At 41.4% G+C, this 16,068-nt stretch overlaps 1 protein-coding gene across 2 annotated transcripts; it reads right to left on the reverse strand.

The window, feature by feature from the left end:
- Positions 1 to 1,597: 1,597 nt before the first annotated feature.
- Positions 1,598 to 15,775, reverse strand: KCNA2 (potassium voltage-gated channel subfamily A member 2). 2 transcript variants are annotated; one of them, XM_042465835.1, is made up of 2 exons: positions 15,354 to 15,775; positions 1,598 to 13,915 (listed from the first exon to the last, which is right to left on the reverse strand). In XM_042465835.1, the coding sequence occupies exon 2, from the start codon at positions 13,768 to 13,770 to the stop codon at positions 12,271 to 12,273; it is 1,500 nt and encodes a 499-aa protein (XP_042321769.1). In that variant the 5' UTR covers positions 13,771 to 13,915; positions 15,354 to 15,775; the 3' UTR covers positions 1,598 to 12,270. The 2 variants fall into 2 exon arrangements, with proteins under 2 accessions (XP_042321769.1, XP_042321768.1); XM_042465834.1 differs by having other exon boundaries at positions 15,138 to 15,775.
- Between the last annotated feature and the right edge of the window lie 293 nt (positions 15,776 to 16,068).

Consider the following 16,068-nt stretch of genomic DNA (forward strand, 5'->3'; position numbering starts at 1 on the left):
ATTACATCTTCCATGAACCCCAACCAGCATGACCAGTTTCAAATGGCAACAGTGATAGCAGCAGCTATGGGTGACCCCTCTTCTTCTTCACATTGGCATCATTATTCAGATTCTCTGCCTGTGGTCTTGACATCATTACAACAGTAATGAATTCTAGAAAACAAACACTTTGGAAGCATTATAGACTTACTGTGAGAATGAGACAATAATCTCTACTGCTTTCAGCAACTAGCAGCAAAAATATTTCAGAACAAATAGAATACTACAGGGTGGACAGATAAGATAGAAGTGTGGTGGGGGAAGGGTAGTGTCTTTTCAACATACAAAAATAATCTGACTTCATCAGCCTGTCAAAAGTTTATTCCTCTTTTGTTGTCACACACAATGTATGTCAAAATGAATTCTCAGTAATATGCCTGTTTAATTTTAACGCGTGTTGATATTTACAAAATTGGTGGTACTCTATGAAGAATTTAGTATGTACACACATGAGCAACCAGACAGCAAGTGCCCATTTCGGAATGGGCAATGTATATTTGTATATACACGTATAACTACCCCTATATACAGATAATTCATCTTATTGACAGGGCATATCTCAGCTCCTAGTGTCCAGTCAGTGCTGAAGATTCCTGTAAATTGTTGTTAACAATGATCTATACACATTGTGCAGTTTAGATACAGCTGGTGTCTAAATGTTCATCAAGCAAACACATGGTTAAAAGATTCAACATTCCCATGAGTTCTCTTTCTTTAGCATCCCCTCACCATAACAGGTCCCATTCTTCTAGTAACCATGGAAACAAAAGATTCAGTTCCATGGCATCTTTATTATGAGTACTTCTTGAATTTCCGTTTCTTATTGATTCTCTCAAATTAAGCAAACACACACTTATTTGATCCAAGATCCTCTTTTCTTTTGCATTTCAAGCAATAATTAGTAATATGACTTTGGAGGACATCTGCAATGTCTCAGGTAACAGGGGAAGCAGGTGCAGCTGGCTAATTACATTCCTTGCACTCAGTAGAAAACAGCCTTACAAATCTCGGAATAATACACACAATTTCATTACATATTTACACATACACATAGATTTTGGAATTAAATGCTTAATAGCACAACTTTAGACATCTCATAGAAGCCAAAATGTACCCGAGAATATAAATGAGAACTAAGGGATTCATTTGAAAGCTCTCACCTTAAAATCTTCCATTGACCAAATTTGGAAAGGTTGGGGACTGCTGTCAGTTAAATTTGACTGTTGTCAGTTAAACTTTGATCTGTGTTCTAAGTTCATGATCTACAAGAGCTAATGAACAGGAGAAATTTTGTATGAGAAGATGGAAAGGGTTTGTCTGTTTAAAATGCTTGCTAGGCTGATGTTCATAATAATAATAATAATAGAATTTATTTTATTTAACTATGTTGTTATTGTGTGCCTTCAAGTCATTTCCAACTTATAGCAACCCTAAGGTGGCTATTATGTGGTTTTCTTGGCAAGATTGGTTCAAAGGGGACTTGCCATTGCCTTCCTCGGAGACTGAGAGAGTGTGACTTGCCCAAGATCCCCTAGTGCATTTCCATGGATGAGCAGGGATGCAAACCCTGGTCTCCAGAGTTTGTAGCCCAATATTGAAACCATTACACCATGCCAGCTCTCTTACTTCACTAGAATAGGAGCACTTTCAGGTGTAAACAATAAGAGGGAGCAGTTCTTAAACTTAAAGGAATAAAGAGTAGGCAGCAGGTATGACAATGAAATAGGCTGAGAGGCATCAGATGCCCTCTGCCACCCAGTTTATCTTTCCAGCTGGAGCATACAAATTGATGGCAGGTGTGCCATGTAGAAAGATTTTAGTTAGCTGTAGTACAAGCTTTACTGACAGGATAAGGGGAGCAGGAACTGGAAAGGACCCAAGATCATTCTGTCCAAACAGACAGAAAAGCCTGCAGTGTGTTGCCAGTGGGAGTGGGAGAATGAAATCCCACAGTTACGGGTGGAAAGCAATGAGGACTCAAAGGACATGTGCTTTGCCAAAACTGCTTGAGAATCCTGAGTGAGATTAATCAGCCATGAAAGGCTCTTTGGGGGTTTGTGCTTGAAAGAAGTCCTCATCCTGGGGTTCCAGGCAACAAGTAAATCAGAGTTTGGGAATATTACCTTCCCTCCCATACGACTCCTGAATGGCTGTGCTGGCTGGGGGCTTCTGGGATTAGAGTCCAAAAAAGTAACTTTCCCAAGTGCTATGAGTAATAGAGTATTGTATAAAAGACTAGAGGCATGGGAGGCTGGTGTAGGGGAAGAGGGGGATTTTGTGACACCTTAAGACTAACAGATTCATTGTGGCATATGCTTTCTTTGGGCTGCTGCCTGCTTTGGTCGATGCATATGACAAAGTGGGCTCTAGCCCAAGAACACTTATGCCACAATATATTTGGTAAACATCATTCTGCAGAAGAGGCAGCAACATGCTCTGAAAACTGGAGGGAGAAATAGGAGGAAGTATGTTGAATAGGAAAGTGGCCTTGTCCCTTGGGGAGTACCAAACATCACCCTACAGGCTGGCTGCTTGGATTTCCCATCTTTCTAGAGTGCTAAAAACGTCCTCCCCCCCCCCCCCTTTTCCCCCCCCCCCGAGTGTGCAATGAAAAAAAATCTACCATGGTGCTCATAGTCACTGTGTTGCTACTCTGAAAAAGTTCCCTGGTCTTGTAATAGATGCACCTTTGTTTGTGGCTCCACTCATTTTCTTTTTTTATGTTAAGCTCTGTGAAATGGCTGGTAAATGTGTGGTCCACCCTGATGTGATGGGACTGCAACTTCCATCAGCCCTGGGGTGAGGGACAATGGGAATTACAGTTCAACACCAATTGGAGGGTCACACAATCCCCACCCTTGCTTTGTTGCATAGCATTCAATGAATTTTGGGGAAGTCTGACCTACATCCTAAATGGAGATCATTTTCTTAACAGTAAGTCCCACAAGTGGAATGGAAGCAAACCCAGGGTGCTTCCCTTGGTACATGAGGTAGAAAAATGACAAGCTGTTTAAATTTGAAAGGTGTACTGCAAACAAACAAATGCCTTAGCTCATGATTTGGCTTCACCTGCATAGTAACATAAATAATAGGGGATGGGACCAAAACTGCAGACTTCAGATCCAGATCAGTGTTCACACATGCCCCGAGGGGGATTTTGTTTCACCTATTTGAGAAAAAGGAGAACAGTACATTTCTTCTGTACTGGAGAATGGATTGGGGGAAGAGTCACATTTCAGACAGCTTAACCTTGCAGAAATGACTGGATCTGTGGGGAGATTTGGACCCTCCTCTAGTATATTGCAAACTCCAGAGAGAGAAGGAGATTTCAGCAGTTAATTCAGTAGCTGAGCTATGAATAATCTCCTCAAAGCATGACCTTCCTTGAAATAGTTCCTTCACCTTTCTTCTCTGGGTTTATAGACAAAATGTTCATATTTACACACCCTCATGCTGCATGCTCCTAATACCATTCTAGGTATAGCACAGTGTAATGAAGTTTATAGAAAACAATGCAAAAGGTAGCTGCAGAGATATGTACACCTATATACATTATTCTAACAGCTGTGATGATGTCATGGAAGTTGATTAGGTCATCATCTTCTTTCCCTAAGAAAGCATTCTTTACTCTGTTCAAAATTTTGGTGACTATTGTATAATTCACTGCTATTTATTTTACAAGTGATACCTATTATACTTATATACCTGTATTTCAAATACCAAGCAGCAACAGATCTATTGTCTGATTGGAGAATTGCTTTTTCCCAAGCATATACTATAGCAAATCCAATTCTTGAAAAATACAGTATTTTAACATTAAGTTCACTTTTGGGGGACAAAATACAGCATATTTGCCACATTAGGGACAGGCAGTCTTGAAAGTCCCTAACTGTAATGGTATATTATAGGCCTTGTACACACGGGCCCTTTAGCACATCCTGGCGACGTGCTAGGGTTGCCTCGGGGCACCGTTTCCAGATGCCCCACAACCTTAGGATGTCACCAGGATGTCACAGCTGTGCGGCACTGTATACATGGCACTCACATCTGTGACGTCACTGCCACGCGCCTTCCAGATGGGCGCGCATGGCAGCGATATCCTCACGCCTCCGCAGTTTGTGGCAGTACTAAAAGGAGCCGCTTTTTAGCTGTCCTTTTGTTTCCGTGTAGCCGCGCCACGCAATTTGGTTGCTGCAAGGTGGTTACGCGGAAAAGAGAGGCGGCCACCAGCCACCTCTTTCGGACAGTCTGTACCCCACCATAGTTCACTTTTCTGTTCCATCTGGAAAATATAGATGTATCCGTTATCTAAAATCAACATGATTCAAACTGAACATTGAAAATAAGAAAATTTTGTTGTCTCACAGGATAAATATTGTGATATAATTTGTGGAGCAAATTAGTTAACTGGCTATACATCCCCTTTTACAGAACCACCCTGTTGTCAATAGGTATGACCAGAATTTCAGCCCAGAGCACTTCTGTGTCCCTATTTGGGATGACACCGAAGAAACTCCAATGAAAAGTTTTTCACCTAACTTACATTGTTCATCTTCTGATCCAAATATAAAGACAAAGACATCCCTATCAATCAAATATGACTCTATTTGTAAGGCCTTTTCCACTGGTGATAAGTGCTTCCCATATCAGTAGGACAATGGATCCACTTTGAGGTTCAGCCTGAACTGTAAGGAGCTTACCCATGGAGTTCAGCACTTTGGATGCCTCCTTTCTAGTTCCGATTAAACCATGGCACAGATTCATCACCACACTAACATGGAGACCAGCAGCCACCACTGGTCTTTTCTGAGTTTTCATATTATAATTCACACCATACTTTAATTGTTGTAGAGTAAATGTGATGATTATCTACTACCCAAGAGTAACGCTGTATGGAGAAATCCTTTCACCATCCTTGCTAATGTTAATGGAGCACTGAACATCTTGTCTATCCTATTTATTGGCCTACGAAGGACAAGTTTTTGGCTTGCTTGTCAATTGTAGGCATTATTTTGCATCAGTAAATTAGGAACTGATCAACTGGGCCTGATCAATGCATGCACTACAATGAGGCAGTGAAATGGGCCATATCAGGTGACAAAGGGGATGCCGTTGTTAATACTCCCCCCTTCCATTTTTATAAAAACATCAACTTCATGCATTTTTTAAAAAAAAATTCAAAACAAACCAGCACCTCAGAGAGCTGAAGCACATCATCCCAGGCTCTGTTCTAGTGCAATGTGATTGTCATATCACAAATGTAATCTTTAACCTGTAGTTTGAAACAGTACAAACATTCCAGAACTTCAGTGTTCTCTTCACTAGCATTCTCAATGTGAGCAGAGTACCATTGGTGATTCAAATAAAACCACCCCACTGAAGTAGAAGATAATTTCAAGAGACTACCAAAGTGTGTGGAAGTACCAAAGTGAAGGGTGGGGGAATGTAAAGGGAAGAAACTCCATAAAATAGTCCAGTGTGGGCTCAGTATGCTAACTGAGTGGGAAGGGAGTGAAATGGAGTATGATGAATGAGGGCACAAATGACTGACTGGAACAATGAACAGAAACACTCCAGACTGCCACATTTTGTTGAGGTCTCCCTTATTCTCCTTTCCTCCTGCTGCAAGTGTAACCAAAGCTTAAAAGAAGAGTGAAATTATTTGTGACATCAACATGTACTCAGTGTGGGACAAAAACAAGATGATAAGGATTCACCAGGAAGTGTGATTAATTTTAATTTTTTTTTAAACAAAAAGTACACTCATATGATGTTTGGGCCAGGGTTCAGCAAAGCATTGTCCAGGAATGTTCTCTGAAGGTAAAAGCTCAGCTATGGAAAATGTGAAAAATGGAAACTAAAGAAAAATGCCAGTGAGCACATGCAGAATGCCCTGAGTACAATCATCAAATATACAGGACTAGGAACAGGAAAGGCATTTTACAGGCACAAAGGAATTAGTTGTTATGAGGAAATGCACATTTTCTTGCAATTGATCCAAGATAACAGGCCCTTTCACACTACACAGTCATAATGCTATGATTTCACTTCACTTGCCATGGCTGCTAAGGAATCCACGAATTTGTAGTTTGGTGAGGTTATAGCTATCTGGGTGAGAATTCTAAATACCTTTCCTTAAACTAGTGATCCCAGGATGTCACAGGGTGCAGCCATGGGAGTTAAAGTAGAACCATAGTGCTAGAACTGTATAGTGTGAATGGGCCGTAGGTCACAGATCTCCTGGATTACAATATAATAACTAAATTGTACCTCATTTGACTGCCAACTTTTTTTTTACCTCCTTCCTTTTCCTATCCCATTTAAAATCCTCTCATCTTAACCACTTATTCCTCCCTGAGTTGTGATTGCAGACGTTGGAATAATATACACAAGGCCACTTCTCCAAATAATAGAGATAATCAATCTGTTGGCTCTAGCAGAAATTGGGGTGTTATTATAGCACATCCAGTTTGCACGTTTATAATTTCTGCCTACTTTCTGAGCTGGTGTCATCCTCTATTTTGCCCAGTGTTCATCCTACTTATTGCACTTGGGAAGATGCTCAGTAGTCTCCCCAATAGCTGAAGATGCTCTCCCCACATTTTTCTGAAGGATCCAGTCAGTGTGACACAAGAGACTTCCAAAGGCTTTTGAGGTGCTTATTTATCCAAGACTAGGCTCACAGGGTACTGCTTTTATGCTTATTGAGGCTATTCACTAGGACTGTGTCCTTGACCCATGAATAAATTCTCCACAGTGACATCAAACAATACCTGCTAAAACACTCATGGATTGCAGTGTAAACACTACACAGGCAAATTTCACAACATATAGGTGTAAGGAAGCCCTGCCTTAAACCTGCAGATCCTGCCATCCTTATTTCAGCATTCATCATAATGCTCCTGTCTTACCATCTGCTCCTTCCCACCTGCTGTGGGCTGCAGCTTCAGCTCTGCACCACAATGCTCTGCAAAGGTATAGCTAGTTAAGAGAGCTCTAGCCCTGTGGTTGGGTGAGGCCAGATTCATCAGTTCGGGTGCTTCTGGCTTCCAGCTGCTGTGATAATGGTTCAGGTTACCAACACAGCGTCTGGGCTGCAATATGATAGTCAAAACAATGGCACATTAAATTTAATGTACAATTAAATGTGCCCATTTGACCTTGGATGCAAGAGAAAAGTGCACCTTTTTTTAGTATCTCCTGCTTATTCTTGACTTCCTCTCACCCTCTGGAGTCCTAAACACTCTACAAACACTAAACATACCTCAGTGGAAATGGTCAGAGGTTTGTGCTGTTTTTGTGGCACAATTCCTATACTGATATACTGTTATCAAAATTCCAGCATCCAAAATTAAGCAATAATTGATACTCAAAGCCTGAATTTATATTTAGGTTTCATAATTGTGAGGTTGCCAGTTTTTGTTGTTGTGTGTTTGTTTGCAACATGAAAGTATAGTTAAGGCCCACAAAACATAGATTTCATCTAAGTCAGTTGCTGGGCATTCCTGATAATCAATTGAATAGGCTATATCAGAGAAAACAGGGAGGCTCCATGTCCAGCTGCCTAGCCTTACCATCTATGAGACTATCAGGAATCCTTTCTTGTCATTTTAACCCCTCCAGAGGGTGAAGATATTCCCAAAACTTTAACCAACAACAATGTCCTTTGTAAAGTCACTGGACTGGAACTCTTCAACTGGGCCACCTAAGAACAGAAAAACTATCCAGGAGTTAGAGTCCAGATTAGGGTTATATAAGGTCAGGGACATTTTAACCAGCTTCAGGCCATTGCCAGCCACCATCAATGTGATGGAATGGGCAGTAGACCAACAGTTATAAGTATGTATCCAACCCCCATGAACTGCTTAGCTGTATAGCCATGTTCAGTTCCATGTCAGGAGCAAAGTGGGATAAAAAATTAACTCATTTTGCAGTCCACTACCTGCCAACCTTTTCTTTTCTTTTTTAATTTAGTTCGCCACATCCAGTCCCCCCCCCCTCTTCAGGCTTCCCTTCCTTCTTAGATATTATCCTCTCATTTAAAGCAAAAATTCATCCTGAATGCATACAGTTATACTTCGGCACCTGAATATTGCTAACTTGCTTTAAGGCAAAACTCATTATTGTCAGATTGTGGACTATGCAAGATAACTCTCATCCAAAGGCCTGCCTTTTGGGTAAACTGTACCTCCATTGATGGATGAAGAGTTGTTTTTGCTGTTAATTGCAATCAAGTCATCTTTGACTTGTGGCAACTCTCAGAATGAGGGGTACCCAAACATCAATAGCCCTGCTCAGGTCCTGCATACTCAGGGCTGTAGATTTCTTGATTGAGTCCATCCACCTGTACTACACTCTTTCTCCCTACCCACCCACTGCTTCTCACTTTACCAAGCATCATCTTTTCTAATGAGTCATGTTATCTCATGCTATAGCCAAAGTTCAACTTCTAAATAGATAAATAAGTATCAATATGCAGGAGGGGGGGTTAAAAGTCCAAACTTTACCATTCTAAGAGAAAGAAGAGGAGAGCCAAGAAAATATGTGTGGACTGGAATAATGTAATAGCAGTAGTGGAAAAGCAAGTGATATTCAATGAAATAGGGTACGAGTGATGGCAGGACAGAGCCAAATGTAATGGTAAGCATGAGCAGTTAATACCTCTCTCTCCAGTGTTTGGTTTCATTCTCATAATTCTATAATGAACCTGGGGGTGGCATAACTATCCTCTGTCACTACTGAAAACCAGTTGGTTTAACTCTGATCCCCTTACTCTCTGGAGGTCCTGTGGATTCTGCTCTATAATTACATCAGGACTGAATCTGGGGAAAGTCCCTGAAGAAACGTATCATTCCCCCCCTCCCCAGTGATTTTTGCATAGACTGATTTGCCCTAATCTACAAGACAGGCAGCCTGTCCTGCCTAAATCTTTAAATAAGTGTATTTCTTCCTTTACATAGATGGAGGGGTGGAGAGGACAGAATATTTTTAGCCATAGCTTAAGGCAATAGGAAGGATTATTCCATCCCTGCTCACTGCAATGAAAGATATGCCAAAATTAGCCTTTTAAATTTGTAGCATACTTGAAGAGAAAGTAATTAGAGATCTAATGCCAAGTTATTCCTTTGTCAGCATTCTACAAGAATGGTCCAAGGCACTATGATGTTGGTGGGCCTAAAGCCTGCAATGCAAGCTCCAGTACTACTAATAGGGTTTTATGGGGCCTAAAGCCTTCTCAGATCATACACTGTTAAACAGGCCATCACAGCTTGCTTGCTTTTTCTTTAATACATGCCAGTATTGTTTGATGTTTTCTGAATCTTTATATTACACATAACTGTACCAATTAAAAATTTTAAATTAGGCCTCTCCATGGCAGAGAGGGTGACCAGAAGAGAAGAGGTTAAAAAAATTGGGAGTTGTCCAAAATGTAAGTATGACAATTTGACATTAGGCTTGTAAGTGAAAATTTGACATTATATGCTCCATGTTCCAATCATAAGAGTGGACAAATCAGCTGGACAAAGAACTAGTTTGACACATGCCTTAGAGTCTTCTTACACTGCGGTTATGATATTCATTTCCCTCTTGGTGCAAACACAGAATTCAATTGGGTGCAGCATACACAACCAAGATGGTTTGCTAAGTGTGCAAGTTGAGTGGATTTGTGTAGCATTCATCAAATGGTCAAGTAGTCTAGCGTTCACTTACCATGTAGCCACCTTGAAGCTCTATCTATATCCCTCCACACTCTTACCTTGCCCTGCAGACTTGCTGAAAGTGAGCTGAATGTGGTTCAATAAAGAAATGGGGATAGACCTAGCTGCTAGTAAGTTGGCTTTATGGTGAAGCCAACTATGCAGCTGTGCTTCACCATGTGCCAAGCTCACACTCTACTTTGACCTGGTGAATTGTTGGCCCTCACTGCATTCTTTCATGTTGAGATAAAATCAGTACTGGTAAGCAAGCTGCCCAAATGGATACTTGCAGGATCCAGCTGACTTTGTCTCATGGTGAATTTCAGCTGTGCTCCGTTTCCAGTGGTCTTGAGACAGCTTCAAAAGCTTATTATTCTACAGTTTGTGTGTATCTAGATAATTTAAAATATACATAGGCAATGAGTTGGATCCAAATTTAGTCACATGCAAATAAGCTGGCAGAGGAGACTTCCCTGCCTATCTTCCCCACAACAGAAGGCCCTCTGGCCTTCTGAAAATGCTACACATGTGAAACTGATGAGAAAAATGAGATTTTGATCACAGAGTTTCTCCCCTTGATTTCAAATGTAGTTTTACTGTGGTGTTGGTAGCAGAATTGGCCTATCCAACCCCTAGAGAGTTGAAACTGCTGCAGCAAAAGGGTGTCTACCCAGGTGGACAATTGGTGAAGTCCCTCAACTATTGCTTGGGGGGGAAAACTACTACTTGCTTCAAAACAAATTCCACTACCGCATACAACTCTAGGCTGCAGGCAACATGTGATCTTCTGGATTTAGTTGGACAACCATGCCCAGTGAAGGATGACTGAAGCTACAACCCATCAAAATCTGAAAGGTGATTGTTTGTTCACCTCTGGTCTAGAAGGAAATAGTCGATAATCTAAGCTGAAGAACATTGAGTTCACCACATGACAACATACCAACAGAAACCTAAACTCCTAAGCCATGCATTGCACATACGTATTCACATATAGTCAGCTCTTTAGTTGTTGTAGCCAGCTGACATAGCAGTAAGACCCATTTTCAAAGGACATATTTGCCCATACCCGAATAAAAGGCTGTGGGCTGGCATTACTGCATAAAACCATGCACTGCCAGAAGCTGCATTAAATATTTGAAGCCAGATATGGTCCAGGTCAATATTGTTCAGAGAAACTCATTGGCATTCTGTAACTTCACATCTTAGCTGTGAATTCCAATTGGTCTACATTAAGTAGCATGAGTAACCTCTGTAGGGTCTGAGTTTAAATATTTGTACATCAAATGTTTGCATAACATTTGCTTGGCATTGTCATTCAGAGATGTTTTCATCAAAAGTATGCCTGGATATTTCACCATCACAGGTCAGCTATATATCTCTGATAAAGATACCACCATTAATGAAATACCAGTCACTTTCTACATGCAGAAGACAGGTGGGCACTCTTCATATCACTGTCCTCAGTGTGTACATTCATGCAAGCAAACACTTGCCTTGCTTATCAAATTTGTGTTCAGCATACATCTTTCCCCAACCTATTCCTTTCCCCTCCCTCTTACACATTCATTAACCTCCCTCAAGCCACTGGAGAATCTAGAAATACTATAAACAGGTACACTCTATGATCTACTTAAGAAAATATATATATATATATATATATGTATATTTGTATTAAATATTAAGTTCCATGCAACAAATATCCATGCAGCTGTACTGTAATACTGGTTAAATTTCACTGCAGTATAAATATATTCTAGGCCACAGCTTAGTTTCTCCAGCATTTGAAACAAGATGCTTTTCAGTTCTGTATATGTCAGTGACCCCCAAACCAGCAAAAATGCATGTGTTATTATTTTTTAAAAAATGTCTCCGGGCTCTTGATGTATCTCTACCAAAGCAACAGAAAATGTCCTACTAAACAGTGCCTCCCGCGAGCCTTACACTGACATGCTGCAGTGGATGAATCCAATGCAGCATTTTTGGTTCAGAAGCATGACCCTGCACAGTATAGTCTCCCTTTGGCATTTCTGATCTGGAAATCTGAACCTTAAAGTAATTTGGATGGATGTTCCATTAATTAAACTATGCATGACCTTTTGTATAATTCCTGAAGCTTGAAAGCTAGAAGTATAGTTGCATACTATTTCCTTGGGATATAATTTTGCATGGAGTGAGTTCTGTATTACATGATACATATCTTGTTGTCATTTGTTAGTTACTGTGGTTTACATGGGGAGATTGCTGCTTTTGTTTTTCTCCAGTGCCTTTCATTTGATATTGTGAATTAAATTTCCTGTAAATGCTCCATATACTCAAAAATCTGTGTTGGAAAAGAAAAAGTTGCATGAAAGCTTTTTGAGCATCAAATGTTAAAAAGAGTCACTTACACAACTATTGCTTCCCATGCATAACCAGTACATGTTGTAGAACATATTGTATTAACTACAATACAAGGTATTATGCAACATCTGCAATTGTTCCACTTCTTTTATATATGATATTAGGGTTCTCCTTTTTTTCTCTCCCTCATAAGCTAGACATCAGTTAGCATTTTTGTTATATTAACATAGTTTGTGTTAGCTAGGGTGCAATTGGCTGTTTTCAAGTTCTCCTCTCTAAAGTCCTCATTGCTATTATTCACACCTTCTTGTATCTCCATATAATCAGACTTACTAATAGTGGAGGCACTTCTGCTTTTCTTTAGGTCAGGGGAAGAAGGGATCTTTGGGCAGCTGGTGACTTGCAAGTACTGAGCTTGCTCCTCTCCCTCTGTCTCACGGTGATAGAAGTAGTTGAAATTGGACACTATAACCGGCACTGGTAAGGCAATTGTTAATACACCTGCAATGGCGCACAAGGAACCAACTATTTTTCCACCTATGGTTGTGGGGACCATGTCTCCATAGCCAACTGTTGTCATGGAAACCACGGCCCACCAAAAAGCATCAGGGATGCTGGGGAATTGAGATTCACTCTCATCAGCTTCTGCAAAGTAGACAGCACTGGAGAACAGGATGACACCAATGAAAAGGAAGAATATCAAGAGGCCTAGCTCCCTCATGCTGGCCTTTAGGGTTTGCCCCAGAATCTGCAATCCCTTGGAGTGTCTGGAGAGTTTGAAGATCCTGAACACCCTCACCAGACGGATCACTCGAAGGATGGCAAGAGACATTGCCTGCTGGCCTTGTTGACCATCTTCTGGTTTATCCGCCAGTTCTGTTCCAAGTGTAATGAAATAAGGAATGATGGCAACAATGTCAATAATGTTCATAATGTTGGTAAAAAAACCAGCTTTGCTGGGGCAAGCAAAGAATCTCACCAAGAATTCAAAGGAGAACCAAATGATGCAGAGTGTCTCAACTATAAAGAAGGGGTCTGTGAAAGAGGTTGGCTGCTGAGACCCCATTGTGCTATTGGAGTAAAGGCTCGAACTGCTACTGCTGCTATGCATGTCTTCGCTGTCATCCCGGAACACAGGCAAAGTTTCCAGGCAGAAGCTTACAATTGAGATTAAAATGACCATAACAGAGACAATTGCTATAATCCTGGCAGGGCCCGAGCTCTCTGGATACTCAAAGAGAAGCCACACTTGTCTCTGAAACTCATTCTCTGGTAAAGGCCGTTCTTCTTCCTTGATATAACCTTCATCCTCCCGGAACATCTCCATAGCTTCTTCTCCAAGTTCATAAAATCTTATCTCTTCTGAGAAGATGTCCAAGGGCACATTGACAGGCCGCCTTAACCTGCCACCAGACTGATAGTAGTACAAAATAGCATCAAAACTGGGTCTGTTACGGTCAAAAAAATATTCATTCCGGAGAGGATCAAAATATCTCATTCTCTTTTTAGGGTCTCCTAACAAGGTGTCTGGAAATTGAGCAAGTGTCTTGAGCTGTGTTTCAAACCGAAGTCCCGAGATGTTAATGACCACCCTCTCACAACATTCATGGTCAGTTTCTGGGTTATAGGTGTCCTGAGGGTGACCAGGCAAAGCTGCTGCTTCATCTGTGGGGTCTCCAGTAGCAACGGTCATATTTAGGCCTTTAAGCTAAACTTTCCTGAATGTCTGGTGGTGAGATGAGGTTCACAGGGATTCTAATACCTGCTGGAAGGGTATGCACGTAGACTCCAAAGTGGCTCATGAAAACGTGGAGAAGAGATCAAAAAAGCCTGCCCAGCTGAAAAAAAGGAATAAATGATAAAGTGAGCATTTCCCCCCCACTTTCTTAACAACGTATACAGATACACATACAGACATTGCTTTGGGTTGTTTTAATTTCCCTGTTCAGTGTAGTCATATATATATATATATATATATATATTCTTATCTTCCCAAGTCACACCACTTACAGGTCATTTAAAAATGTAAGAAATTAGGGAAGCATTTGCATTCACAATCAGAAATCCCAATGTTTTCCCCACAGCCAATACATGTGAAATATAGAACTTACTAAGCCATTAAGATCTCCCCAAGTAACACCTGAGACTTCAGCATTCACCTCTAGGAATACCCTGGGGGTTCAAATACAGAGTTGAGCATCAAACACTATGTTGCTCCCATCATTTGCACTTTCACTGTGATGATTTCTAGATTTTATCTCTGAGATAAGCAGTCCAATTGGACTATTTCTCCACCACCACCCACATTGCCTTTCCTTCTCTGCTCTGTTTTTAAGTTTGTAAGTGCTATCTTCATTGCTGTCTTCCCCTGCTGCATTTCTGTGCTGAAGCACCTCTCCTACAATTGCCTAAGGAATAATAGCAAATGAAAAACAACTTTCATTACCTGACAGAGGATAGCTCAGTATCTCTCACACCAATTATCTGACCTTAGAGAGAAACACAGAGACTGGTTTCCAAGATTCCCATAAGTTTGTCAGACAATATGGTGAGAAAGAAAGAAAGAAAGAAAGAAAGAAAGAAAGGTCCTGAATGTGGAGGTTATACTGTTTCTGGTAACAGGGTGGGGAATAGACAGAAGAAAAGCTTCTTAATAGCTGTTGTAGCCTATTCTTCAGGGCAGTCTCTGAACTGAAAGCTTTCTGTATGATAGTGGGAAGATGCCATACTCAGCAAAAACCTGATGTCCCCAGTGTCCTCGAGGTGTGACGTTGCCTGGAAAACCAGCAGTAAGATAAAACGGGAAGGGTTTTAAACAATATCTGCAAACACCCAATTTTCAAATGGAGCCTTTCTCTCCTTGAGCTCCATTGCAGGTTCTAGCTATCCTGGATGAAATTAGGAGAGCAGTTGTGGCAACATGAAAAACAGCTCCATCACTCTCCTCTCTCTCTCTCTGTCACTCTCTTTATCTCTCACTCACTCACACACACATGCATATGCACACACAGAGAGCATGGTATATATTGTTTCAAGATAGAGAACAGGTAGTCTACACACCATTCAGCCTTTGTGTCGTTCATGCAGCCCGGCTGGTGCAGGGTCCTCTGCAGTGTGGTCTCCCTCTCCCTTGGTCTTCCTTTTCAGCAAAAGAAGCTGTGCCTCATGCTCCCTGCCAAACATAGCTCACCCAGCTGCAGCTGGGTCCATATTAAAGAAGCACTGGACTTCATTCTGCGCACAGGACATATCCTGAAAAGCTTCAATCCTACGCACCTGAAGAATCTTCCATGTGGGCTCAGGGGGTCAGAAATCTCCCCTGAGAATTTCAGGTCCTCAGCACATTGCTGCATTGACAGCTGTCCAGCCTCTGGCTTGGTCTAAATGGATGCTCAGCTCCCTGATAGCCACAGGAAGCTATTCAGATCTCTTTTGAAGGGGTCCTGTTTTTTTCCTCTTCTTGTTGCTACGCCCAACCAAAGGTTTTTTCTCCCCCAAGAGAGACTCCCTGGCATCCCATCCTGAGCAGCAGTCAGCCGCCTTCCTTACCCACTCACAGTCAGGATTCAAGAACTAAGGGAGGGGAGGCAAGTGAAATACCATCTTTCAGTCTTAGTCCCTGAGACAGAGATTTTTGCATGCACCTGACCTGTTATCCTTCTTCATCCCCAACACCATCACCATCCCTTCAGGCTTGGTTTCAGAGGCTCTTTTCACTGGATTTCCCCCCTGTCACCTGATTCCTAGCCTCCCTTCTCCTTATGCATTAGAAAAATAGTACAACCCTGACAAAGCTTGCAGCCTTCAACTGCTATACTTAACCCCTGGTTTACCAAAGTACAATCATACAAGGTTATCATATGCTCCTTTCACTCCTCCCCCCCCCCATACCCTTCCTCCTCCTCCTTTGAATTGCTAAGAGAATCCATCCCCCTTGGGAACTGAGGGTTTTTAAGGCAATATTTCTGAATGCAAAATGGGAATGTAGTTT

This window comes from Sceloporus undulatus, chromosome 4, assembly GCF_019175285.1.
Source record: "Sceloporus undulatus isolate JIND9_A2432 ecotype Alabama chromosome 4, SceUnd_v1.1, whole genome shotgun sequence".
Taxonomy (NCBI): Eukaryota; Metazoa; Chordata; class Lepidosauria; order Squamata; family Phrynosomatidae; genus Sceloporus; species Sceloporus undulatus.

Bases quoted from the DNA above. Each gene is read 5' to 3' on its own strand.
- KCNA2 (XM_042465835.1), bottom strand. From the start codon at position 13,770: ATGACCGTTGCTACTGGAGACCCCACAGATGAAGCAGCAGCTTTGCCT.